The sequence below is a fragment of the Urocitellus parryii genome, chromosome 4, assembly GCF_045843805.1.
Source record: "Urocitellus parryii isolate mUroPar1 chromosome 4, mUroPar1.hap1, whole genome shotgun sequence".
NCBI lineage: Eukaryota > Metazoa > Chordata > Mammalia > Rodentia > Sciuridae > Urocitellus > Urocitellus parryii.
The window spans coordinates 187,438,654-187,466,082 of record NC_135534.1 but is presented as its reverse complement, the minus strand read 5'-3'; the positions used below and the strand labels follow the sequence as shown (position 1 = coordinate 187,466,082).

At 38.0% G+C, this 27,429-nt stretch overlaps 1 protein-coding gene across 1 annotated transcript in view; it reads left to right on the top strand.

Annotated features, from left to right (window-relative positions):
- Elp1 (elongator acetyltransferase complex subunit 1) overlaps positions 1–27,429 on the top strand; it is a 56,090-nt gene that overhangs the window by 5,305 nt on the left and 23,356 nt on the right. The window contains exons 4-26 of the mRNA XM_026391126.2: positions 897–978; positions 1,732–1,812; positions 3,877–3,962; positions 6,658–6,754; positions 7,082–7,172; positions 8,471–8,594; positions 9,273–9,366; positions 13,332–13,562; positions 14,647–14,817; positions 16,383–16,482; positions 19,071–19,253; positions 20,044–20,150; positions 20,562–20,665; positions 21,630–21,683; positions 21,770–21,875; positions 22,402–22,517; positions 23,088–23,161; positions 23,547–23,625; positions 23,716–23,795; positions 24,916–25,053; positions 25,160–25,245; positions 25,459–25,607; positions 27,187–27,310. Of these exons, the coding sequence (XP_026246911.2) occupies positions 897–978; positions 1,732–1,812; positions 3,877–3,962; positions 6,658–6,754; positions 7,082–7,172; positions 8,471–8,594; positions 9,273–9,366; positions 13,332–13,562; positions 14,647–14,817; positions 16,383–16,482; positions 19,071–19,253; positions 20,044–20,150; positions 20,562–20,665; positions 21,630–21,683; positions 21,770–21,875; positions 22,402–22,517; positions 23,088–23,161; positions 23,547–23,625; positions 23,716–23,795; positions 24,916–25,053; positions 25,160–25,245; positions 25,459–25,607; positions 27,187–27,310 (2,557 nt within the window). The remainder of the gene's footprint in view (positions 1–896; positions 979–1,731; positions 1,813–3,876; positions 3,963–6,657; positions 6,755–7,081; positions 7,173–8,470; positions 8,595–9,272; positions 9,367–13,331; positions 13,563–14,646; positions 14,818–16,382; positions 16,483–19,070; positions 19,254–20,043; positions 20,151–20,561; positions 20,666–21,629; positions 21,684–21,769; positions 21,876–22,401; positions 22,518–23,087; positions 23,162–23,546; positions 23,626–23,715; positions 23,796–24,915; positions 25,054–25,159; positions 25,246–25,458; positions 25,608–27,186; positions 27,311–27,429) is intronic.

The window sequence follows — 27,429 nt, the reverse complement described above, 5'->3', positions numbered from 1 at the left end:
CATGTAAAACTTTATTTGTTCTTACTCTGGCCTTCTGGGGTAGATTGTTGTTTCCTAGTCTTCAGAAGAAGAAATTGAGGCACAGAGAACTTCATAAGGAGGCTACAATCACATAGTGATCAGACTGGAATTTGAACCCTTGCAGTCTAAATATGGCATCTTTATTTTTAATCACTGCATTTAGAACATTATTAATAAGCTTTATGTTTAGTTCATGGTGAAAAGTATCAAAAGCTATCACAGTTTTATATTTTTCATATTTAAAATGTAGGTGTTAACATTCAAAATGGTTTGTATAGTTTTTCCTGATAACTAGCCTCCGTTTATCTCCACTTAATGGGGCCTTTCATATCCCTTTGTGACTTTTTGATTATCTGTATGTTGAGTCTGTGTTTTTCATTGCCTTATAAGATCTTTAATTCCCTGTTCCCCATGCTGCCTTTGACCTTCATGCCTCCCTCATTCCTATGTAGATGTGGACCTTAGGCTCTGGGAACTGTTGATTTTTGACTGCCCTTTATGCCTTTGTGTCTCAACACTGTGTTTTTCCTCCTGATCTTTCTCTTCTCCTTTTGTTGTCACTCTGAACTTCACAAAGAACGTTGCTGGACTCTTTTGAGCTGCTTGTCATTCCTTCTGAGACCCACTTTGCTTCCTAGAGACCTAGAGTTGTGGTGTTCTCCCCCTCCTGAGACAGCTCTGGAGAAGAGGGATGTCCACTTTAACTCCTGTGCCTAATATCATTCTGGTTGCTGAAGACATGTTTGTTGGATAAATTTTCCTTCATCTAGTGTCCCTACTATGGCCTCAATCAAAACAAAAAACAAGCATATAAAGGTAAATTTATCCAACAAACCTAGTGTTCTAACTTCCCTTTTTAATTTTCCTCCGTGCAGTTGGAATGTGTTGGGAGTGTGTCCAGTGGCATCTCTGTCATGAGCTGGAGTCCTGACCAAGAGTTGGTGCTTCTTGCCACAGGTGAGTTAGTCCTTGGTGCCCAACTGAACAGTGATGCCTGTGTTATAGTGTGGAGTGGATGTTTTTCTGACTTAAATTTTATCTCTGTATAGTTATAAAAAGGTGTTTAAAATAACTTTTTTTGGTCTTTAGGAATAGAAAACAAGTCATGAAGCCTGTGGTGGCTACCGAGTCCACAGTTGCAGTTAAAAATTTCAACATTTATTTTATTTTTATTTTTTAAAAATATTTTTAAATTGTAGTTGGACACAATACATTTATTTTTTTATGTGGTGCTGAGGATCTAACTCAGGGCCTTGAATATGCTAGGCAAGCGCTCTACTGCTGAGCCACAACCCCAGCCCTCAATATTATTTATTTTAATCTACTCCATGAGTAAGAGTTGGTGTAAATGGAGTCTAAAAACCCCTTTTTGCTCCTGGTTTTTTCCTTGAATCTCTTTGTTCCAGATGAGCATGGCAAAGCAGTGTCAACTGCTGAGGTAGATAGTGAAGAGATGTCTGGAAGCTGGGAACATTGAAATCAGTGGCGGGGGTTGTGTGGACTTTTGTATTCAGTTTTACAAACATGAATATCTGTGGATAAGCACCAGGTTACTGATAAGCTTTTTTTTGTTAGTCAAAACTTTTGTATGCATTCTCTCTGCCTGCTTCTGACTATAACTCCTCCTCCATTTTGGTTTAGCGTAAAGTGCCACAGATGCCTGTGTAATGACATGAAAAACAAAATTATTCTTGTTTGTTCCCCTCTAAGGTCAACAGACCTTGATTATGATGACAAGAGACTTTGAACCAATCATGGAGCAGCAAATCCACCAGGATGATTTTGGTGAAAGTGAGTACAACTTGGGAACATTTTGTGACCTCCTCAGTTTTAGTCATTTACTTTTACACTAATAGCCACATCATAAGCCTGAAAAACTGTACAGCTTAGATCTTCAACAAAGTGAAGATCTAAGCCTTGTTCCTTCAGCACATCTCAGATCTTAAAAGGCTGACTGTGGTGCCTCTCCAGGTCTGAGGGTTGGCCTTGTTGATAATCCAGGAGATGGAAATCTGTGCCTAAGGTCACCTAGATAATTGTTGCTCTAACCCTAGGAAAGGCTTAAGCTGAAAGGGTCTGTCTAAAGCTAGAATAAGGAGAGCATTTCTAGAGTACAGTTTTGGGGAGAAAAAAACGAGAGGTGGGATACATGTAAGCTGGTATTATTACCCTAGTATTAGCGATACTAAAACTCATTTTGATGTTAAAGATTTGACAACTAATGAGGTAATCAAAGAAGATTTAAATAGAGAAGATTTAAATTTTTGTTTTTACTAGATCTGTATTTACAACTTCATGAACAGATTGTTTTCTTGCAAAGATCTGGCCAAGCTAATTTAGGCTTTGAGGCTGTGTGACTATTGTAGGAGGGAGGTGAGAGGAGATAGTATTGAGTAAAAGAAGCTCTGGCCTACCGGAAGGAGCCCAGTTGACAAGAGGTTTTAGGGGAGAAGGCATTTCAACTGTTGCTTAGGTCTAACCTCATTCCTTCTTGCTCCATCAAGTTGAGAAATATTTAGACAACTGCTACTTATTTAGTTATTCAAAAAACAGTATGTTCAGAAACAACTTTTTAGTAGGTAGTATGAATCCAACAGTGTGTTTGATGCTATGGATAATTAAAAAATGGGTAAGGAGTGTTGATATTGTGTGTAGGTGTTAGGATAGCAGAAGGAAGGGAAGAGAATAAAATTCTAACCCCTCTTATCCAGGGGGTGACAAACTTGTTTTATCAAGAGTTAGCATGTTTTTAGCTTTGCAGGCTTTACAATCTGTTGCAACTATTCAACTCTTTTTGTTGCAATGTAAAAGCAGTGGTGGACAAAAATAAAGTGCAGCTGTGTCCCAGTAGTCTGTCTGTGATGCAGGTGTTAGGCTGTAACTTGTAGGTCCCTGCTGTAATCCCATCTCTTGTTGTCTGATCCTGTTGGGAAAGTTCTCTTGCTTTACTCCTTGGTCCTTTACTTCTCTGTGGAAACTTGCAGATAGAAGCCCACGGGTGTGCACTAGGATAAGTACTGATCTTTGCACACGGCACCAGGGTGTGTTTTGATGACTGTAGTGCTGGAACAAGGCCATGCAAAGCAGACAGGAAATGGTCATGTTCACCAATCATTTGCAGAATTTATGAACAGTCCTGCTTCATCAGAATCAGAATCAACAGCAGGAGGGAAGTATTGGGTCCTGCAGCTAGCTGATGCTTTCAGGTCTGTCATCATACTACCTCTTGTAGATGGATTCTGGATCACACTTCTAGAAACAGAAGAGCTGCTTTGTTTCAGCAATTCTGACTTTATTTTATATAAAAGAAACTATATTTAGAAAGAACCCCACCCTGAATGGCAGACACTTGTGTTCTTATTGGCTTTGCCATAAGGGGATCTCAGTCTGTATGAGGAACTGGATTTGAGATCTGTAGTGCCCTTTTCCATCAGAAGGAAGGTTGGATACATTTGTTACTTTAAAGCTGGAATTTAGAATTTTATTCTCAGCTCTTGAGGGTTTTTTTGCTTTGTTTTCCATGGACATATTGTATAAATTCTTCATTTTTCATTTTTCTTATGTGTTAAGTGAGGGTGAGGTTGTTGTCTTGTGTCATAAAGGGAACTTAGAGTGTATAAGGTGATAGTTAAATGCTTTCCAAAATAATAGCTTTCAAATTTCTACAAATCACCACTGTATATGAATGGAACACGGGTTTTTTTCCATTATTGATTGCTGGTCAGTTTATTGAGAGGTCTTAGAGGATCCAAGTAATTATCAGAAGCTAACTTTGTGAAGAATGATAAATTGCTTTTATTTTATTTCATTCATCTTATTGGTTGTCTTGCATGTTCTGAACAAATTGTTCTGCAGGCAAGTTTGTCACTGTTGGATGGGGCAAGAAGGAGACACAGTTCCATGGATCAGAAGGCAGGCAAGCAGCCTTTCAGATGCAATTGGTAAGGTTGATCTGATGGTTTAAAGAACCTTGATTGGAATAAATTGAAGTTTTACTGCCCAGCAAAAACTCCCAAATCACCAGTTAGAGGCCAATAAATGGGCTGATCTCTTTGTTGTTGTAGTGAACCTGTAGCTGTTCAGAACCCTCATGGAGTGAGTCTCTTTATAAAGATCCTCCCCCCCCCATGTTGCCAGCTGTTTTGTATGATTTTTTAAGTATAGGAACCTGACAAATAGAAATGAAGCCACCTCGGTAGCCTTTTCTGATGCCTTCCCCATCCTCTCCAGAGAGACTGATATCCCTCACTAACTATTGATCATTCACATGTGTGTAGTCATACTTTTCCTCTAGATGTTGATATTTTTTCTTCTTTCTTTTTTTGTTCTTTTTCTAGGTATTTTTTCTGTTGGATGAAACTCTTTTTTCCTTTTTAATGGAATAGAACATTCTTAAGCTCACACACTGGTGTCTTAATGGCCCCAAACATTGCATTTCAATCTTCTAGTGTAGAGACCATCAGAGAACATATGTGAACATAGAACATGCTGGGGGCACCTGGAGAAGTAGCCTCAGAGCCTGCTATCACATTAGGTTTTAGAAACTATTTTGTTTTAGAAACTTATACAATATAAACTTTTAAGAGCATTAATTTTAAAATATTACCACTGAGTAAAATCAATGTGCCAAGAAGATATACCCTGTGTATCTTATGGCATATTGTCAGGTACCCCCACAGGTAGCATATGTCTTTATTAGACATTGTGTAGCTATGTGACCTTGGCAAGTTTTCAAACATTTCTGATCATTGGTATTCTTATTTGTAAAATGGACATAAGGACATCCCTTATGGGTTGTGTTTGGGAAGCAGTAGTGTATGTGAAATGGCACAGGACAGAGTTTAGGCACTGAGATAATAGTTACTGTCCTTATTTTAGTGGTTACATAACTTTTAGAACTTAAAAGCATAAGTTTTATTTCAGAACAGTAGTTGTAAGCAAAGTGTGAATGGTGGATCTACTTTAGCATTCTGAAAACTCTGCTGATCCATTAGAATCAGTGAAGGTTTATTAAAGGTCAGAAACACAACCTGTGTCCTTAGGATAAACATCTACAGTTACCCAAATCAGGACAACTAGTTTTTATGTTACCCTGTTTTTGTTTTTGTTTTTTTAGTTGTTATTATGTTGCAGAAGGACTAAAATGGGCAGGGATCAGGGGTTGAAGGAACTTAACCAAAGAAATAGTTCTTGCTCATTTGTATGTTTTTTTCCTCTTAGCAACAAGTAAACGTGCTATAATTTTCTAAGATCATGTATTTTAGATTTTAAAATAATCTTACTGATATATACCACTACATGAATGAACCTCTTAAATAGGCTAAGTGCAAGAAGCCAGTCACGAGACCACATATTGTATAGTTCCACTTATATATAAATGCTAAGAATAGATAAATCTGTAGTCAGAAAGTAGATTAGTGGTTGCCAGGAACCGGGAGTTGTGGGGCAGGGAAAAAATGACTACAAATGAGCATGTGATTTCTTCTCTGGGGTGATGAAAATATTCAAAATTTAGATTATGGTAATGATTACTCAACTCCTAAAATACATCTAAAGAACTTTGAACCATGCACGTTAATAGAGTATTCAGAATAAGGCAGCTTTCCATACTCTGTTAAATTCTGTAGAAAACATTTTACTTTTGGTACCCACGATACCAAGAGTTGCCTAAAAATGCCAAAATTAGGTTTTATTAATGACATAAAATGATTCAGATAATAAGAGGAAAAAACACAGAATGGATTCTAATATTTGACATACTGTTCAAAAGCTCTAACTTTTGTTCCTGAATTGTTTCTAAAGACTTTCCAGGGACTTAACTTGGTTTGAAAGTTCACAGCCACCTTTCGGAAAACAAAACAAAATACATGGATTTTGCTGGGTGTGGTGGTATGTGCCTGTTGTCCAGCTACTTTGAGAGGCTGAGGTGGGAGGATCACATGTACTCAGAAGTTTGAGGGCAGCCTCGGCAACATAGTGAAACCCCATCTTAAGGGAAAAAAACCAACCAACCAACCATGTACTAGTCAGATACAAGTACTCCTGGGAATGGCTTGGTTTTGTGTTGTATTACTCCAGCTCGCGGTGTGTTCCCTGCCTTGCTCTCCTAGTGCCCAGTAGCACTAACTCAGAAGGGCTGCTGTGAGATGCCTGTGGCATTGGAGGCCTTTCTTCCTCCTGTTGCAGAGCATAGAATGTTTTCTTCCTTGTTTGTTGCTGCTTTTACCACCTCTGTGGCTCTTGCCTGCCCACCTTCCTCTCACCTTCTTTACTCTGTGTGCCCTGTTGTAAAGCTCACACCATAATGAAGCCAAACTCTACCCTGTTAAATTTAGACAAACAGCATTTGTTTCCTTGCATAGTCTTCTGATAGGTTCCTTAGTTTATTGCTTTTATTATCTAGATCTATAACTATTAATGCCCAAAGAAGGGTTTTGTTTTGTTTTTGAATTCAGTATTTTCTTATTGATTTCTGGGTCTAAAAGCTTTCTAGAAAATTTCCTGAGGATTCCCTGAAGCTGTTTTTCTAGATAGCTTCAACTCATATGAAAGGTTTATATCTAATGGCAGAAGGTTGTTTCATTCTAGGCCCTGCAAAAGTCCCCCAGTAATAGTGGTGTTTCTTCCTCTGTTTAGCATGAGTCTGCGCTGCCCTGGGATGACCACAGACCACGTGTCACCTGGCGTGGAGATGGGCAGTTTTTTGCTGTGAGTGTTGTTTGCCCAGAAACAGGTATGGAAATAAATTCAATTAAACGAAACATTTTTTTTAAACTGTATTTAGATTATAGAAATTTGTCTTCCTTTTCCTTTAGTCTTACAGAAGAGATAAAGATATGCTGCTGTAGGTGTTAAATGAATTTAGAGTTAAGAATTAGAAGAGTCCTCTGTGGCCTTCTTGGCCAGCCTCCTACCTGTTAGGTACAAAATTTTAATAAGATTAACCTAATTTGCTTTATAAAACCACAACAGCTTAATTTATAAGAAAGTGAAAAGTTGTGACTTGTCAGCGTTGTCTTCATGTTTTAAGTGTGTTTGACTCCACTTCCCTCCCGCACAGGGGCACGCAAGGTCAGAGTGTGGAACCGAGAGTTTGCTTTGCAGTCAACCAGTGAGCCTGTGGCAGGACTGGGACCAGCTTTGGCCTGGAAGTGAGTGGGAGAAGAAACCTCGGGACTTTTTCTTAGAGAATTTCTTAGAAACATAGGCGTGGTGATGCCACTGAGTGTTGTTGTTTCTGTGACATAGAAGGATATTTGCCTTTTGTTCATTTAGCTGTAAACCTCTATCTAGTTTTCTTCTTTTCTTTTCTTCCATTAAGTCCAATTTTCTTTTTGTTTTTGTTTCTGTAGTACTGAGGATTGAACCCAGGAGTACTCCACTACTGAGCAAAATCCACAGCCCTCTTTTATTTTTTATTTTGGGACAGGGTCTCACTAAGGTTCCAAGACTGGCCTCAAACTTGCAATCCTTCTGTCTCAGCTTCTCAAATAGCTAGAATTATAGGCTTGCACCTTGCCTGTCTTTAAATCTGATATGACTGATAGATTCTGGCCTCTTCACAGGTTTCATCACTCCAAAGCCCCATGCATTTTGCCTTCCTACTTCCTAAAAGGTTATGGTTAGGGCCTCTGTGAAGCCATTGTAGAAAACAAAATTGGGCTTAGAAGAGAAGTCCTGCTTGGCTCTGTGGGGCAAATGGAGCTTTTATGAAAACTAGGAAAAGAGCTCCTTCCTTGGTGCAGATTCCTACAGCAAGGGATCTTTTTGCTGAAAAACTTGCAGGCTGGGTCTGGGCTCCTTCCTTCTGTTTACTTCCTCGGACCAGTGCTCTTGTGCACATCACTTCTTGCTTGTCCTATGCAGCTGCATGTAAATTGTAGGTAAAAGAAATACTGCATCTCTCAGGACATTCTGTTACTGCAAAACCACTAGATCTTTGGGTTTCAGACATCATGTTTTTTTAGTCAATATTTGAGTGGTGTTGGATAATAGAGCAAGAGAGAAGTGTTGTTGAATTAAAACAAATGTGAATAAGACAAGGGGTGTTTTTGGTTTGTAAGTCTTAAAAAATACCTGCCTAAGCACAGAATATTTACTGACGTCATCCTTGAAGGAGAAAATAGATGACAGTTTTCAGGACAGTTTACTTGGAGTGGTTTAGAAATTTTACTGGTTATTAAGAATGTCATCTAAGTGCAATTTAAATCTGTAAAGCTTGGAGGCAGATGGAGCCTTTGAGCAAATGAGGAAGAGGTATCCTTTCCCTGGGCAGGTGCAGCCCCACACTGGAGTAACTCACTTGCAAAGAGACAAGAGACACAAGGGATTTAACGTATGAGGATTTTTGTCGATTGATTTTTACTGAAAAAATTCTGTTGTCTGAAGTCATCTTGTTTTGAGCCTGCTGGCTGAGTTTGGATATGCTGACACTTGGATTTGGTTTAAGACCCTCAGGTAGTTTGATTGCATCTACACAAGATAAACCCAACCAGCAGGATGTTGTGTTTTTTGAGAAAAATGGACTTCTTCATGGACACTTTACACTTCCTTTCTTCAAAGATGAGGTCAAGGTAGGTGTCAGTTGTTTCCAATTAAATTTAGAGGACTCTCCTCAGCTTATATTGTTTCCAAATAAATTTAGAGGACTCTCCTCAGCTTATATTTGATTGGAGTGTATAAACGGAAGCTCCATCCAGAGTAGATAGGGATAGAAGCAGTGGTTTCTGTGACTGATTTGTTTTGTTTTGTTTAAATGAAAGAGATTGTTTTTCCAAGGAGACTTTGCAAAAAAGAAGAGCATTTCTGCTCCTATATAAAACACAGAAAGGAAATAGAAATGCTGTTTTTTATTTTTGATAAAACCATAATTTTTCCAGTAATCATTTGTAACATTTAAACCTTAAGCAGTTTGTGTGCTAGTAAAATCCTGTTAAAGCAGAAACACATCAAATGGTAATCTTTAATTCTGTAAAGTTTTAAACATTAAGAATATTTTTCATTACATAACCATAATTCCACAATTAACATTTTATCTTTAAGCATAATGCATTTATTTTTAAGTCCTTTATATCTAATGACATCTCACAGATTTGTTTAAGCACTCTGTAGTGTTGGTTGATAATTTACAGCTGGGGATTAGTTCAAGTAGTATGGGATGAGTTGGTGTGTGAGAGCAGGAAATTTAGCTGTTGGAAAGATTTTGAGGTAAATGTGTAGCTAAAGGCCAGTGACCTTTTTTTCCTTACTAGGTAAATGACTTACTCTGGAATGCAGACTCCTCTGTGCTTGCTGTTTGGCTAGAAGACCTTCAGAGAGAAGAACATTCTGCTTTGAAAACCTATGGTAGGACAGTTGGTGTATCTTGGCTTATGTTTCATAAAATGTAGTTGAAAGTAGAGGGTGTGAGTTTTCCTTCATCCCTTCTGTTTGGTCCCTTAGTGGGATCAAAAAAGCTAAAGTAATAAGAGATGGGGAGAGGTTGGGTTTTAATCCTAGGGATTTCACTGGTGTATCAGTTGGGGTTCTCTAGAGAAACAAACAATAGGAGAGGGGTGGAGTGTGGAAAACAGAGAGAGATAGGTGGGTTTATTGTAAGGAATTGGCTCATGCACTAGGAAGGGGATAGCAAGTTTGAAATTTGTAGAGGAGCCTGACAGCCTAAAAACTCAGGCAGGGTTTCTGTGTTATCATGTTATGGCAGAATTCCTTTTCTGGGAAACCTCAGTCTTTGCTTTTAAAAAAGGTCTTCAACTCATTGAATGAACCATCCATATTGTTGTGGGAAATCTGCTTTATTTAAAGTTAACTGCTTGTAAATGTTATTCAGATCTACAAAATAACCTTTTCAGCAACATCTAGACCACTATTCAATCAGGGCGCCATAGCCAAGGTGACACATAAATCATCAGGGCTTTCTCAAGTGGCATTGCTGCAGACAGTCAAAACACTAACCAAGCCTGGCACAGTGTGCACACCTATAATCCCAGTGACTCTGGAGGCTGAGTCAGGAGGATTGTAAGTTTGAGGCCATCTTGGGCAACTTAGCAAGACTCTGTCTCAAACAGTAAAAAGGTCTGGGGTTATGGCTCAGTGATAGAGCACCCTTGGGTTCAATCCCTAGTACTGCAAAAAAAAAAAAAAAAAACACCCAAACAACAAAACAAGAATGAAACACTAACCAAAGGAACACTATAGGATTGAAAGGATTTATATTGGATATAAGTAATGATCTTTTTTAGAATTTTAAAATATGTGTTTTTAAACATTAAATAATATATAAGAACATTAGAAAATAAAGATGAGGAAGAAAATCCTCTAATACTGAGTAATGAGCACTATTAAAATTTTCTTGTTCTCTAGATTTCTTTGCCTGAGTATCTCAGTAGAGCTATGATTTTATTTTTGTTTTAAAAGTATAAATATCATGCATGCCATTTTATGACTAGTTTGGATAATGTATCACAAGCTTGTTTCCATTTCTGGTGTAGATCTGCATGGTTTTAAATTTCTGTATAGTATTTTGTGCCAGTTATTAAATTGCTTGTTGTTAGACGTTTAGTTTAATTTCTCATTATTGTGAACAGCAAGATATTGAAATGTTTTTATTAATCTTTTTGCCTAAGTATTTTTAAGCTTTTTAGTAAGTAGAACTTTTTAATTTTTTTTTATTTATATATGATAGCGGAATGCATTACAATTCTTAATACACATATAGAGCACAATTTTCCATATCTTTGGTTGTATACAAAGTATATTCATACCAAAGTATATTCATGTCTTTATTCATGTACTTTGGATAATAATGTCCATCACATTCCACTAGCATTTCTAACCCTATACTTCCTTCCTTCCCCTCCCACTCGTCTGCCCTATCTAGAGTTTGTCTGTTCTTCCCACGCTCCCCTTCTCTACCCCACTATGAATCAGCCTCCTTATTTCAGAGAAAACATTTGGCATTTGGCTTTTTGGGATTGGCTAACTTCACTTAGCATTATCTTTTCTAACTCCATCCGTTTACCTGCAAATGCCATGATTTTATTCTCTTTTATTGCTGAGTAATATTCCATTGTGTATATATGCCACATTTTTTAATCCATTCATCTACTGAAGGGCATCTAGGTTGGCTCCACAGTTTAGCTATTGTGAATTGTGCTGCTATAAACATTGATGTGGCTGTGTCCCCTGTAGCATGCTGTTTTTAAGTCCTTTGGGTATAGATCAAGGAGAGGGATAGCTGGGTCAAATGGTGGTTCCATTCCCAGATTTCCAAGGAATCTTCATACTGCTTTCCAGATTGGCTGCACCAATTTGCAGTCCCATCAGCAATGTATGAGTGTGCCTTTCCCCCACATCCTCGCCAACACTTACTGTTGTTTGTCTTCATAATAGCTGCCATTCTGACTGGAGTGAGATGAAATCTTAGAGTAGTTTTGCATTTCTCTAATTGTTAGCAATGATGAACATTTTTCCATATATATGTTGATTGATTGTATATCATATTCTTAGAAATGTCTGTTCAGGTCCTTTGCCCATTTATCGATTGGGTTATTTATTTTTTTTGGTGCTCAGCTCTTTGAGTTCTTTATATACCTTAGAGATTAGTGCTCTGTCTAATGTGTGTGGGGTAAAGATTTGCTCCCAAGATGTAGGCTCTCTGTTCACCTCACAGATTGTTTCTTTTGCTGAGAAGAAACTTTTTAGTTTGATTCCATCCCATTTATTGATTTTTGATTTTAATTCTTACACCAAAGGAGTCTTATTAAGGAAGTTGGGGCCTAATCCCACATGATAGAGATTAGGGCCTACTTTTTCTTCTATTAGATGCAGGGTCTCTGGTTTTATTCCTAGGTTCTTCATCTATTTTGAGTTGAGTTTTGTGCATGGTGAGAGAGAGGGGTTTAATTTCACTTTGTTGCATATGGATTTCCAGTTTTCCCAGCACCATTTGTTGAAGAGGTTGTCTTTTCTCCAATGCATGTTTTTGGCGCCTTTGTCTAATATAAGATAATTGTAAGTAGAACTTTTTAAACTGAAATGTCATTAGGAAATTCATTTATTTATTCAATAATTCACTTATCATTCAACAAGTAGTTCTCAATCTTGATTGCACATTTTGAAAAAAAATGACATCCAGTTGTCATTTCAGAATTGGATTTGGTGCACTGGGATAGGGACTCTATCTCAGTAATTAATTAATTAATTCTTTCCTTTTGGCACTGTAAAACAAGGCCTTGAAAAATGAAAAATAAAGACAAACTTTCAAGTGATTTTTAACACAGTCACTACAGTTAAGAACCACTGATTAACCATGTTAGCAGTGAACAGCATTATGTTGTGCTCAGGATAAAAATGTTGCATGGGAAAAGATACTTTTGTTATCATGGAGCATGAACCTGTGATCTGATTTGCTAACTCATGGCTCTGTGGAGGTCTTGTAGTGGCATGATTAGAGAGCTGGGTTCTATATGCTGATATCACAAAGTGAAGAATTAGTGAGCAGGCAGGTTAAGAAAATACATTTCTTAATCTAATGAAGATTTTAATTTGTATGCTTCATCTTTTAGTAAAGGTGTCAGTTTGGGCATGGTCTTGTACTTTTAATACCTGTTAGAAAGTGATAATTGCGAGCATGCTCCTCTTCTTTGGGCAGCTAAATCATTGTTAAAAACAGTCTGGGACACAATTGCAGCAAACACTGATAAGAAAATAATCATCTAAAGACTAATTCAACACAGTGATGCTAGTCCAGACCTTAGGTTGGATATTTTAGTTAGTATTGTTATATGCCACATAATGGGCATTTCCATCAAGGATGGGCCACATATTCAGCAGTGGTCCCATGAGAGTGTATCACTCAGGGATGCTGTAACCATCTTATTTTTTAACTGTACTTTCTGATGCTGTGCATCAGTGACATTTCCTTATGGTGCATTTCTCAGAATATATCCCTATTGTTAAGTGACGCATGACTGTACTCTTATGATTGCCAGATTATCTTTTTCCCAACTCTTCATGGAGAACACTTACTAAAACACTGCCTTGTTCTAGTAGCCTTCTTTCCTGATCTTGGAGTTTGAAGATAGAGGTGTATTAAAATAGAATGTGTACTTCTTATCTTTTTTTTTTGTACTTCTGATTTTATTGATGCTTGACAATTTCTCCATCAATAACTGTCTTTTAACAATTATTAAAGTATTATTTTAATGAAGAGACTGAGCAGGGAGGATTATTTAAAGAAGAAAAAAAAAAACAGACTTACATGAGTCTGGTTCCCTGTCTAAAAGCCTTCCTTTCATTTTCCTTTGCAGTTCAGCTCTGGACCATTGGAAACTATCACTGGTATCTCAAACAGAGTCTGCCCTTCAGCACCAGTGGAAAGAGTAAGATCGTGTCTCTTATGTGGGACCCGGTGACTCCATACCGGCTGCATATTCTCTGTCAGGGCTGGCATTACCTCTGCTATGACTGGCACTGGACCACTGACCGGAGCTCAGGAGATAATTCAAGTGACCTGGCAAATGTGGCTGTCATTGATGGAAGTAAGCTGTTGGGAAGTGTGGCCATGAGTCTGCAGGGGATCCCAGGCCCTGCAGATGTAGTGGCTTGACCAGAATTGTAGAGAAGTCTTTGTTTGGGTTGTCTGCTTTTTATTTACTCATTTGTCTTTTTGAATGCCATTTGGTGGGGTATGTGCTCTCTTGAGAACTGTAGTTCCCCTCTCCCAACGCCTTCCCTCCTGTTCTGTATACCTGGCTTTCATAGTTGATTTGTTTGGCTTTTGAAGACTTTGCAAATTTTGACCTTTGTAGAAAAGATAACAGAGTCTTGTGGGAGTGGCTGTGTTAGTTGTGTCTTGTCTGCCCTGACAAAGACTCAATGTTGACTCTGGCTCCCCTTGACCTATGTTGCTTTGTTTCCTGACATAAACATCTGCAAATTATATCCCTTTTCCTTCAGTTTAGGTCATAGACATCTGTCTAGTATGAGGATGAGATTAGTATTTTATAATTAATTAGGTGGAGAGGATTTTGGGGTATACTGAATTGATGAGTCACATAGTTGATAGTTTACTTATTGTTGATATCATACAGGCACTCTTGCTTATAAGATGGTGACCTGAGTTGGTATATAATTTATGTTCTGTGTAGTGGTCTAATATTAATTTTATAATCATGTATTCTGTTTATTGAGAACACATGGTTTCTTAATCATTCTTAGTTCTACTTTATCATCAAATACACACATAGGAAAATACATCAAAGATTTTGAAGCTGTTGGTTTTGGCTGGCTTAGCTACAGGCCCAGATAAGAGGTTTAAAGTCAAAACTCTGATATCTCAGCCTTTTTTCCTTAGTTTCTGATATCTGAAACTTCCAGGTTCAGAGATGGACTGTTGTAGGCCTGGAGGTGATAATAACCAGATACAGACAGAGCTTGTGACACTTACCCTCACCCCCATGATGTTTTTAAACTTATTCATGAAAGAAACACCAAAAGTTGTTTTCAAGAATTGCTGTATTTTTTCTGCCACCATTATTTTTTAGAGGTATAGGTAAGTTCAGATGCTTTGTTTTCAGAATGACTATCTCACGTCTAATCTTTTTCTTTGTTTTTCATGTGTAGACAGGGTATTGGTGACAGTCTTCCGGCAGACTGTAATTCCACCTCCCATGTGCACCTACCGACTGCTGCTTCCTCACCCAGCGAATCAAGTCATGTTCTTTGCACACCCTACAAAGAGTAACGACCTTGCTGTTCTAGATGCCAGTAACCAGATTTCTGTTTATAAATGTGGTATGTTAAAAGACTGTTCCCAGAATATTCTGAATCAAGTGCCCCCTACACCTGCATGAAATTCTAATTAGATGTTGTTTCAGAAAATTTTGAAGTTATTTCATCATTATTATGAAATTTAATTGGCTTGTGTTTTGTTATTTTTCCTAAATTCTACTTGAGCTTATGGGAGCATTTCCTTTGCCTTACTGACTTGAAGAGTCAGTTAAGAATAACCTCTAACTCTGGGAATAACATAGTGTCTTATTACACCTTTAACATGCTTTAGTGTTTTTGGTGACTGTGCATACATCTCCAAGGAACTGTGTCACAGATGGTGCTAGTGCCAGAGGGTTTGCAGTTACTTGAACAAGAACGGGCAGGGACCTCAGTGCATGTGTTCCAGCTTCTACTCCATTTGTCTTTCCACAGTTCTGCTGCGTCAGTTCCTTGTTTTCCTGACGTATTGGAAAACCTGAAATTTTGTTTTTATCTGTGAGTTCTGTGGTAGTGTCAGAGTAAATGGGCATACAGTAGTGGTAGCCTTGTTTGCAGTGTCTTCTAGATTATCAGCTACGAAAAGCCTAGATAGCTGCTGAAGAGAATAATAAAAACTGATTAATTCATTCTGGAGTTTCCTACCTTCAGTTCAACTTTCCTGTTAAATCAACAGCTTGCTGTTTATATAAATCCTATTTGAATGTATCAGTTTCTCTGATTTTAGTTTTACTCTGTAAAATGCTATTATGCTTCCTCTTTAGTGCTTTAAATATCTTTTATAAAATAATGTGTGTTCATTATCAAGGCCATATGATCTGTTGGGTGGCAAGTGCTATGGAGAAAAATTAAGCAAGATGTGGTATAGGGAGGGCTTGAGTTAGGGGCCTGTTGGGGGAAGGGAGCTTTTGTTTTTAGGGTGAGCAGGGAAGTCCTCTCTGTGAAGGTGACATGGTAAGAATCAGAGTGGGAACCATGCAAACCTGTGGAGTGAGAGCATCCCAGGCCAAGTGAGAGCAACTGTGATGACTCCTGCTGTGTGGGAACTAGCCAGGAGGTCCGAGGGACTGCAGCAGAGCCAAGGAGGCATAGAGTGATGGCAGCAGCTCTCACAGATCCTTAAAGGCTTTTGCTCTGAGTTATAGGGGTTGGAACAGAGGATGCAATGTCCTGACTGGATTTTTTAAGGATTGTATTGGCTGCTGTGCGGTGAATAAACTGGGTCAAGAATGGAAAAATCGTGGGGGTTGTGGCTCAGTGGTAGAGCGCTCGCCTAGCATATGTGAGGCACTAAGGTCCATCAATAGCTAATAAAAACATTAAAAAAAAAAAAAAGAATGAAAAAATCCTTACCTGGTCTTGCTGAGATGTGGCCTTCATTGGTGAAGATCATGTCTGACATGGTATTATGGGACAGCAGGTTTTGGGTAAGCCTGAAGGAGTTTAAGAAAAAGAGGTTGGAATGTAATTATTTTCTAGTTTAATTTATTTGCCTTATAGAAGTCAATAACTATGGGAACCTATTCCAGTACTATTAGGAGAAATATTTGTAGTTTACAAATGATAATGTTTGTAATTTTGTTTCCTAGGTGATAGTCCAAGTGTGGACCCCACAGTGAAACTAGGAGCTGTGGGTGGAAATGGATTTAAAGTTGCCCTTAGAACACCTCATCTGGAAAAGAGATACACGTAGGTTCTTAATTATCTTGGGCCTCTGGGGAACAGAATCAGGCGGCATTTTGTCTTAAATGTAGCCTAGTATTATTTACTGCCTGTTGCTCATTGGAACAAGAGTAGATGGAATAGCCAGCCTCTGGTTTTTCAGGCCAGTTGGAGGGGATCGTCACTTTATTTATTTGAGTGCATTACATTTCAATGGATGGCAAGCAGTGGGAATCATAAGCTGGCCCAGAGCTCACTCCTTACAACAGCCCTTGGTTTTCCGGGGAAAAATCACATAGGAAAGATGAAGGTGAAGATAATAAGGCACATTTACATTTTCCTGTTGACAGATGGATGACCCAGTGCAGTTCTTTCTTTGCCTCATCCCAGACTCCTGAACTTCTGGGTATTGTATTTTGAGGCTCTTAGGGTTAAATCAGAATGTATTTTCCTACTAAAACAGTATTAAAAACAACTAGGCATGATTGAGTACCTTACGTCCAGTATAGGATTTACAAAATGACCCAAAAGCCAAATGATAATATCACTTCTATGAGAAAACCTTTTTTGAAAAACGTATGGTGAGTACTTACAGATAAGAAGACGAAGTTAGAGGATAGGTAATTGTTCAAGGTCATAGATCTGATAATTAGAGAATCCAGGATTTAATTTTCTTCTATTTGATAAGTCCAGTGTTCTTCATTACTGACCTAGTCTGTCTCTTGGTAGTATCTGTTACTAAATTAACCAAAAATTTAGCATAGTAAATAATAGAATGTAATAAATAACAGGTTTTATAAACATCCGTTTTACTTAATAGGTATAAGTAATTTTTTTTCCTGGTTGTACACAAAGTGTATGCACACCATTCTTCATACATGTACTTCATACATGTACCATTCTTCATACATGTCTTCATACATGTACTTAGGGTAATGATGTCCATCTCATTCCACTGTCTTTCCTAACCCCATACCCCCTCCCTTCCCCTCCCATCCCTTTGCCCCATCTAGAGTTTGTCTAATCTTCCCTTGCTCCCTCTCCCAACCCCACTATGAATCAGCCTCCTTATATTGGAGAAAACATTTGGCATTTGGTATTTTGGGATTTGCTAACTTCACTTAGCATTATATTCTCCAACTTCATCCATTTACCTGCAAATGCCATGATTTTATTCAGCTATCCCACTCCTCAGTATACGCAAAGGACTTAAAAACAGCAGGGACACAGCCATTTGCAGCACTATTCACAATAGCTAAACTGTGGAATCAACCTAGATGCCCTTTAGTAGATGAATGGATAAAAAAAAATGCAGCATATATACATAATGGAATATTACTCAGCAATAAAAGAGAATAAAATCATGGCATTTGCAAGTAAATGCTTAGTCATTTTTAAATAACATTTACATACTTATTTTACTTTATAGTGTGTTTTCATTATTGTAACAGAAACCTGAGCTAATTCAACTTGAAAAAGGAAAGATTTATTTTGGCTCACAGTTTTGTAGGTTTCAATCCATGACCAATTGGCTTTCTTGCTTTGAGTTTATGGCAGCTCATAATATCATGACAATAGAGTGTGGTAGAAGAGGCCTGATCACTTAGTGGCTGGGTATAAAAAAAAGAAGAGACCAGGGTCCAAGAGTTCTGAGAGCATGTCCTCAATGACCAAAGATCTCCCACTAGGTCCCACTTCTTAAATGTTCCACCACTTTCCAAGTGTCACTCGCTGGGAACCAGGCCTTTAACACATGGGCCTTTGAAGATCATTCCAGATCCCAGTGTTAGCACAGAGACCTGAAACTACCTGAGGATAGAGATGTAAGGAAAATTAGAAAGGGTGAGACAGTTGAGAAAACATTTTTATTAAAAAAAAATAATAATAATTAGGAGGATAACAGCAAAGTCATTCAGAAAAGGGTTCATGAAGAACATGAATTCGTATCTCGATCCTGGAGGAATGGTTTGGTTTGGGGTTGGCAAAGGACTGGGAGAGTGTCAGTGAGAATCAGAGAGTGATCTTGTATAGAGAGAACGCTTAAGCTGAATGCAGTGGAGAGACAGAGTCCAGGAAGAGCTGGTTGAACAGGAAGATCACCATAGCGACCAGCCTCTTAAGTGAGAGCTGAGAGTTGCCACGACCTAAACAGCTGGATGTAGCTTTTATGGATTCCTATGAGAAGTGGCAAAGACAGAGTCCTGGTCAGCTATATAGGTATGAGAGGCAGGAAAACCATCTCCCAAGCTAATAAGTCATTTTGACATGAGATGCTTAGAAAAATACTATTCGGTGGAGACCCAAGTATCATCTGCTGGTGTCTTTGAATGCTGGGAAGTGGGACAGCCCTGGGACTCATTAGTATAACACTGGGACAGTTAATATTCTTATACAGCCAGTTTCCTGAAGTGTTCTCTTCGAATCTAATTTAGAATAAATGCAAACCCAGATTCTTAAGCCAGACATATATTATTTTTGGATTTTCTGTTTGGTATTAGCTCAGGTTTTGTTCCTCCAAATAATTACGACTTGCCTATATATGAGATGATTCATTCAGGAAAGATTTTAAAGTTAGTTTTATTCATGTCTTGGATATTCTTCAATGTTTGAACCAGAATTCAGTTTGAGAATAGTGAAGACCAAGAAGTAAACCCACTGAAGTTCAGCCTTCTCACCTGGATTGAAGAAGACATTTTCCTGGCCATAAGTCATAGTCAGTCCAGCTCACAATCTGTCATTCACCATTTGACTATGGTCCCTTCTGAGATGGATGAGGAGCAAGGACAGCTCAATGTCAGGTATTGCAGTACTTCCTGTGTTTCATACATTAAATAAGCAAATGCAGTTATGCTTTTGTCTTTTATGAGGGTACATCTCTTTTTAACTTCTAGTGAGCAAGGCTGAGAAGCAATAGCTTTCTTGTTAGATTTAGTGAGAGGGTTAAGTCTGGGCTTAGGGTATAAGCTTAGTGGTAGCATTCTTGGCTAGCATATGTGAGTTTCTGAGCTTAATCCCCAGCACTAAATAAATAAATAAATAGGAATAAGTCAAGTTTTGAGCCATGTCAAAAAAACAGATTAATAAATATATCAGAAACATGGACTGGGGTTAGCTCAGTGGTAGAGCACTTGCCTCGCATGCATGAGGCCCTGGGTCCGATCCTCACACCACATAAAAATAAATAAATAAAAATAAAGATACTGTGTCCATCTACAACTGAAAAAATGTTTTAAAATATATCAGAAGCAGTGAAAAGTAGGACAACTACCAATAAATAAGGAAGTGGTAACTTTATAATGTAGACAATTAGGTGATTGGTTTTATGGAAAATAGAGCTAAGTAACAAGTAACTGCTTTATCTAGGTTTACACTTAGAATAGTTTATTTCCCATCTCTCTGTTTTCATAAATGTATGTGTGTATGTGTATGTTGTATTGAATCAGTGCAGCATCAAAGGGCTTATTTAAATATGCAATGTGTATTTCTCTTTCTGATTTGCAAAATCAGTAAGATGTCAGTACTTTTGAGAATAATGGCTGTTTATCCCTCTCAACTCCCCCCACCCTTTTTTTTTTTAACCTTCTTCAGTTCTTCTGTGACAGTGGATGGGATCATAATCAGTATGTGTTGCAGTCCTAAGACTAAATCAGTAGCAGTGCAGCTGGTTGATGGACAGATACTGAAGTACCTTTGGGGTGAGTATCAAAGTTTTAGGAAAGTATGTTTATGACTTATGTAAATTTTCAGTTTCTGAGAACATTACTTGGGAGTAGCTTGTCAGTATAATGTTGTTAGGGTTTCTTTTTTTCCCCTTGCATTATTGTGGATTGAACCCAGAACTTCACACATACTAGGCAAATGCTCTACCTCTGAGCAACATCCCTCAACTCAATTGTTAGAGGTCTTTTAACTACCCTGGAAAACTTTTAAGCTGCAGACCAGAAGTGGCAGGTGTATTCTATTACTGTTTTCTCTTGTAATGAACATAATATCCTAATGATATCCCAAATACCACATGTTTGGTGGTGGTATTTTTTTTATTATTATTATTGTTGTTGTTTTAAGAGTAGTAAGTGATTTATAAACCAAACCTGCCAATCTTATAGAGTCACCTTCTCTGACTGTTGAACCATGGAAGAACCCTGGTGGATTTCCTGTTCAGTTTCCTTATCCATGTACACAGATAGAATTGGCCATGATAGGAGGAGAGGTAAGTGAACATAGGGTGGGAATATTTACCACTTAAAAAAGTTATTCAGAGACAAATGTGGACTTTGGAGTTAGACATGGGTCTCCACTAAATCCCAGGTCATCACTGGGAAGTTAACTTCCTTTCCCAAGTCATACCTCTTTCATCAATGAAAAGGGAAAAATCAATGTCTTTCAGGGGCCTGGGTAGAATTAAATGAGATAATGTATGCAATTTGCAAATTTTATCCTTAGTTTACAGAATATTCAAAGTTATTTTATTAAATATCTCTTGAGGAAAGCACAAATGCAGTCTCAAAATTAGTCTTAAGTAGGTTGTCATTCAACAAATATTAGTCTGTATATATATACTAGAATGTCTGTAATTGGGGTGAATGGAAGGATATACTGATTACAAAATGAGACAACTGAGTTAATCCCTGCTCTGGTGCATGTGCTGAGATGTAAAGAAAGCTCTGCTTAGAAACAAAGAGTTTCAGGGAGAAGGAAATAGAGAACCCTGAGCTTGGCAAGATCTTGCCTTCTCTAGGAGGCTGAATGGAGGTATTATGGCTGGAGCTGAGGGAGACTCCATTGGAAAGAGTTTGGATTTTTTCAATAAAGGTTAGAAAGTTATTCATGATTTTTAATCCCAGAATAATATGTTCTGCTTCATGGATGATTTTGGCTGCCTAGAAGAATAGGTGGGAAGAAGAATAGATGGAATGGGGAATCAACACAGAGACTATTGGAGTGGAGTCCGTGGGAGGAGAAAGGACATTTATTTGAGGTAGAGGAGACGTGGCTGCTGATGGCAGGATGGCATTGTACTCCATTTTTCATTGGACATTCATGTCTCACATACATTTAGCCCTGATTACAAAGACATAGATATAGAATCATAGTGCAGTAAAACTATGTAGTAAAGAAGTTAGGCTTAATGAGTTTGAAATAAACTTGCTTATTTCAACTTTATTTCTTTGCAGGAATGTGTCCTTGGTCTGACTGATAGGTGTCGCTTTTTCATCAATGACACTGAGGTATCAAGGCTTGATTTGGTGCTGGATCCTCTTCCTAGTGTTGGCTCCAAGAACTAAAACTAGCTTTTTCCCTTGCCTCATTGCAGGTTGCATCAAATATCACATCATTTGCAGTATATGATGATTTTTTATTGCTGACAACTCATTCCCATACATGCCAGTGTTTTCCCCTGAGGGATGCTTCACTTAAAAGTAAGTTTTTAGTGTATGAAATGGGGACAGCCCCTTTCCCAGTATCTTTTTGTTTTTTGGAGTCTTGATCACTTTTAAATTCTTCACTTACTTTAGTTTTTTATCATGGAGTCCTAGACTAGAGGGGTGTGTGTGTGTGTGTGTGTGTGTGTGTGTGTGTGTGTGTGTGTGTTTTCCTTATTTGAAAAGTTGGTTTATTTTCTTTGCTACTAGCAAACAGGGACTTCCTTCCACTGATGGTGCTTAGACTATAGTAGTATTGCTAAAAAATAGAAAGGCTGTCCCAGTCACCCTGCATTTTTCCAAATTATTTGAGAAGTTATATATGTGAATATATATGATGATTCTGGGTGAGGGTGGGCCACCACAGAATGAGATTGTTTATAAAAGGGCTGATGAACTTGGAGTTGAATGAGAGAGCAGAGGAACATGGTTAATTACTCTTAGATAACATGTGCAGATTCAAGTGCAATTGATACAAAGTGGCTTGTTAGGAGAATTTTTTTAAGGCCAGTGGTATTTTTAGCATTACAGGCAGGTCTGTGCAGTAATCACACATCTAATGGGGAAGTTCTACGGAAGGTGGAGAGGGGTTCACGGATTGTCACAGTTGTGCCCCAGGACACAAAGCTTATATTACAGGTAAGCTGATGTTTTAGGTTTGCTGATTCTCCTTTAGTCAGTACCAAACTAGTCTTGCAGATTGTATTTTTGGCTGTCTTATCATTTTTAATCATTTATCATAAACCTTTCTGGCTAGGTTGTCTGTAACTTTATACAAAAAAGTGTTGAAGCTGGGCGCAGTGGCGCACACCTGTAATCCCAGCAGCTCTCCAGGCTGAGGCAGGAATAGCGTGAGTTCAAAGCCAGCCTTAGCAAAAGTGAGGCACTAAGCCACTCAGTGAGACCCTGTCTCTAAATAAAATACAAAATAGGCCTGGGAATGTGACTCAGTGGCTGAGTGATTCCCCCCCTGGTAATCCCCCTCCCCCCCAAAAAAAGAGAGTGTAAATACAGGCTCTGACCAGAAAAGGAAGCTTTCCCCCTAAATCAAGATACATATTGAGCACAACTAGAATCTACCACTAGCATTCTCATTTTATAGAATTATAGTAGTTTTTTTTTTTTTGAAGAATAGGTAAAATTGGCAATTTAAATTTTTCTACTTCATTAAATTCATAATGCTGTTTGTTTCAATTTGTTTATTTTAAGATGCCAAGGGGAAACTTAGAAGTTGTTCATCATCGAGCCCTCGTTTTAACTCAGATTCGGAAGTGGCTGGACAAGTAAGTGCCATGTGTTTGACTAGTTAGCTCATTGTAAATTGTGTGTAGACAACAAGTACTTTATTTATTTATTTATTTTTAAAGATAGAGTGAGAGAGAGAGAGGGGGAGAGAGAGAGAGAATTTTTTAATATTTATTTTTTAGTTATTGGCGGACACAACATCTTTGTTTGTATGTGGTGCTGAGGATCGAACCTGGGCTTCACGCATGCCAGGCGAGCATGCTACTGCTTGAGCCACATCCCCAGCCCTCATTTTTTCATTCTGTAATTTCAGAGTACAAATCAACTAGTAGTTGTTTTTGACAATTAGGCTATAATCTCATTATAATTGGTTTAAATAAAAATTTCTGTGAAATACCCTATCCATTTTTTGTATCCTTACAGACTTATGTTCAAAGAAGCATTTGAATGCATGAGAAAACTAAGAATTAATCTCAACCTGATTCATGATCATAACCCCAAGGTAACTCTAAATCTGACATTGACCCTGGCTTACTTAATTACTTTGACTAATGTGATCTGAACTAAAATGTTTGTCCATTTTTTTTGGTAGGTGTTTCTTGAAAATGTGGAAACCTTCATAAGACAGATAGATTCTGTAAATCATATAAATTTGTTTTTCACAGAATTGAAGTAAGTATTTTGACAGTTCCCAAGTATCATTTCCATAATTTTTTTTCTTGTTAATGAAATCAAACAAATAGAGAAGAAAAAGATTGTCGAGTTTTCAAAATTTCCCATGACTCTTAGATGCCAGTAAGTTTTTTTGTTGTTTTAAGAACAGCCTACTTAAGGCTATGAGACTTGATAAGCTGTCATTCAGAATTATTTGACTGGATTTGTAGGTCTACATATAAAACTGTTTATTCTTAGGAGATTAAAATCAAATGTTGTATTTCTCTGCAATGACCTTTTTCGTAAGATCTTAATGAAATAATTTAAACATGGAAAAACTGAAAGAGTTGTCTAGAAAGTGTCCTGTACCATCACTCAGATTGTCCAGTTTATATTTTCCTGTATGTGCTTTATCTATAATCTGCCCATTTATCATTCATCTTGTTTTGGACACATATCAGACTTTAGACATCAGTTCTTTGCCTCCTAGGATTTCACCTTGCATAGTGTTATTAGAGTATCTTTGAGTATGGGCTGGTTTTGGCCTTTTTTTAAAGGTCAAATTTTTCTTCAGTGAAAGACACAAGTTTCAGCAAATGTATACTTTCTGTAACCTGAGCCCCTGGCAAGTTAGCATTTCCTTCTTAGAAAATTCCCTCGAATTCCTTCTCAGTCAGTCCTCACATCCCATCCCTGTTCCAAGTGTTTCACTGGGAATCAGTTCACTTGTTCAATAACCTCATATAAAGGGAGCCAAATAGTATGTATTTTTCCTGTGTAGACAGAGTTTGTTTTCACTCAGCATATTGTCTTGAAGTTCATCTGTGTTCATGTATCATTAGTTCATTCTTTTTATTGCTCAGCAATATGCCATTGTGTTAATGTAGTACCATTTATTTATTCCTATTATTGGACACCTGGAGCACCCTCATTGGAGCTAATATAAATATAAATCTATGAATGTAACTATACAAGTCTTTTGTGGACATGTTTCATTTTTCAATATTTTAAAAATTAAACTGTTTTCCAAAGCCTTTTTTTTTTTTTTTGTCTTGTAAGTATGCTAGATACACATTAGTAGTTTGATCACTGGGCCATGTGTTAAGTTAGTGACCTGGTTATACACACTTTTTCTTAGGGAAGAAGATGTCACAAAGACTATGTACCCTCCACCAGTTAACAGCAGCATCCAACTGTCCAGGGATACCAGTGAGAAAAAACTTGACCTTATCTGTGATGCTATGCGAGCAGCCATGGAGAACATAAACCCTCACAAGTATGGGTGCTGTCATTATTGGCATCTTTTGAATAATGGAGATGTGTAGTTGTCCTTGTCCAGCTTATTCATCTCTCATTCTGGTGTTCTTCACTTGTTACCTCAGGTACTGCCTATCCATACTCACATCTCATGTGAAGAAAACTACCCCAGAATTGGAAATTGTCCTGCAGAAGGTACACGAACTTCAAGGTAGAGACCTGCTCATAGATAGAGGGTTTAACATGGCCTCACTAGTCTTCTGAGATGACCATCACCTCATAATTGTCACATCCCAGAGTAACATGTGGCCTTTGGGTTACCATTTTAAGACCTGTTGTTGTTTTTGAGTGGTGCCTTGCAAAGCATGACAAAATAGTCAAAAATATATATTCATCTGGTATTTGTTTTCTGAAACACTAACAGAAAATGCTCCATCTGTTCCTGATGCCGTAAGTGCAGAGGAGGCCTTAAAATACTTACTGCTTCTGGTGGATGTTAATGAATTATATGATCATTCTCTTGGGACCTATGACTTTGACTTGGTCCTCATGGTAGCTGAAAAGTCACAAAAGGTATGTGGAGTTACTGCTTTTGCATCATTTGGGGTCTTGTTTGTATAATCATAAGAGTGTGAACCCCAGCTTCTGGGAGTACAGCGTCTTGTCTATAAGCTATGGGTACGGGACTGAGGCTGATCTGTGAGTCTCTAGAGCCCACCCACTTAGCCTCATCCTCTGACGTAGTTCTGTGCTTACAAAGTGTTTTGATTCTGGGGTTGAGGAGGTGAAATAAAAATATGTCATTATTTCTAAGATATATTGTACGCACATGTGTGAACTATTATCTTGTAAAGGAAATGTTCTGAGTACTTCATATTCCACTGCAGTTCTCTTTTCCACCTTTGTGTATATGCTACAGTCAAAAAGTTTGAGCCCCCCCCCCCTTTTTTTTTAAGTTTTTCTTTTAAGTCTTCGTTTCTTCCCCTATTAATTTGTTGTTTGCTCTTCCTAGAACTGTTCTTTCCAAAAAGGAAACTCTGGTCCTTCATTTCTCTGCTTAAAATTCTTCATGAGCTCTTTATTTCCACTAGGATGTGGTTTGGGAGTCAACACATTGCTTTGGAACCCTCCCGCAATCTGGCCTCTGTGTACCTCTCTGTTCTCTTCTCAGCACATCTTGTTCTTCGCTCATGGAGGAGAGGCAGTGCTTTGTTATCCTCCCCCACTGCACACTGCTACTTGCCTTTGTTTAGGTAGCATTATGTCTGCCACCTGGGCATAGGCTTCTACTGCCGCCACCCTGGTAGCCTGGCTAGTTCTCTCCTAGTAAACCCTTCCTGCCCTGCCCCTGTTCAAGGACTGGGTGAGATACTCTTCTGGGGCACCCAGGGCCTATCCCTGCATAGCATAGTCTCCTACAGTGGCCGTTTCCTGAAGTGAAGGGCTATGTTTCATTTTTTGTACTTATCCAATATTTAATAAATATTTATTGATGAAATATTTGGCCCAAGTTACTTCCAGATCACAGTCATGAGCATTTAATTATTTCCATTTTTCCCCCAATATTGTTACATGTATTCATCCGTTTGTCTTATGAACAGAAAGCATTTCTTCTTTAGGAAGAAAAACAATTGACTTCTAGGGCATGGCACAGGGTTAGAAATGATATGAAGATGGTAGTGCCAATAAATGCTAGGTCTGTAGGGCCTCTAAGTTTTGTGTCAACTCAGTATGGTTTACCTTTGTTTTACCTGTGCTCTTTGTAAATGGGGGACACAGAATGTCATGAAAACAGTACCAAGAGCAGTGCCGTGCACTGTTAGAAGAAACTTGGGTGCCTTAGTTGCCTCACTTATATAGTATAACCTTGTTTTCCTAAACCTGTGAGGTGAGTGGCTTTTCTGAGACGTAGTTAAGGAGTAGTCATTAGTATTCCATATATGAACTAATAACACTATATGGGAAAGCATTTTTACCAAAACTTCTTCAATGTAGTTTGATTTTAGGTAATTATATAATATATAATTAACACAATAGTGCACTAATGTATTTAAAATCATATTGCTCTGAGTTTATTGCTATGGTTAAATGTTATATATTTATTTTCATATGTAAATATCAAAAGTAATAATATTCTCACTTATTTTTTTAGGATCCCAAAGAATATCTTCCATTTCTTAATACACTTAAGAAAATGGAAACTAATTACCAGCGGTTCACTATAGATAAACACTTGAAACGGTTTGAAAAGGCCATTGGCCACCTCAGCAAGTGTGGTAAGCTTGAGGATTAGTATGTTTATTTTTGCTTCAAATCTTCTTTGGAACCAGGAAAGGTATGAATTAAAGGTTATTTTAGAAAGAGACTGATTTGATTTCAGTTTCCACTCCTGAAA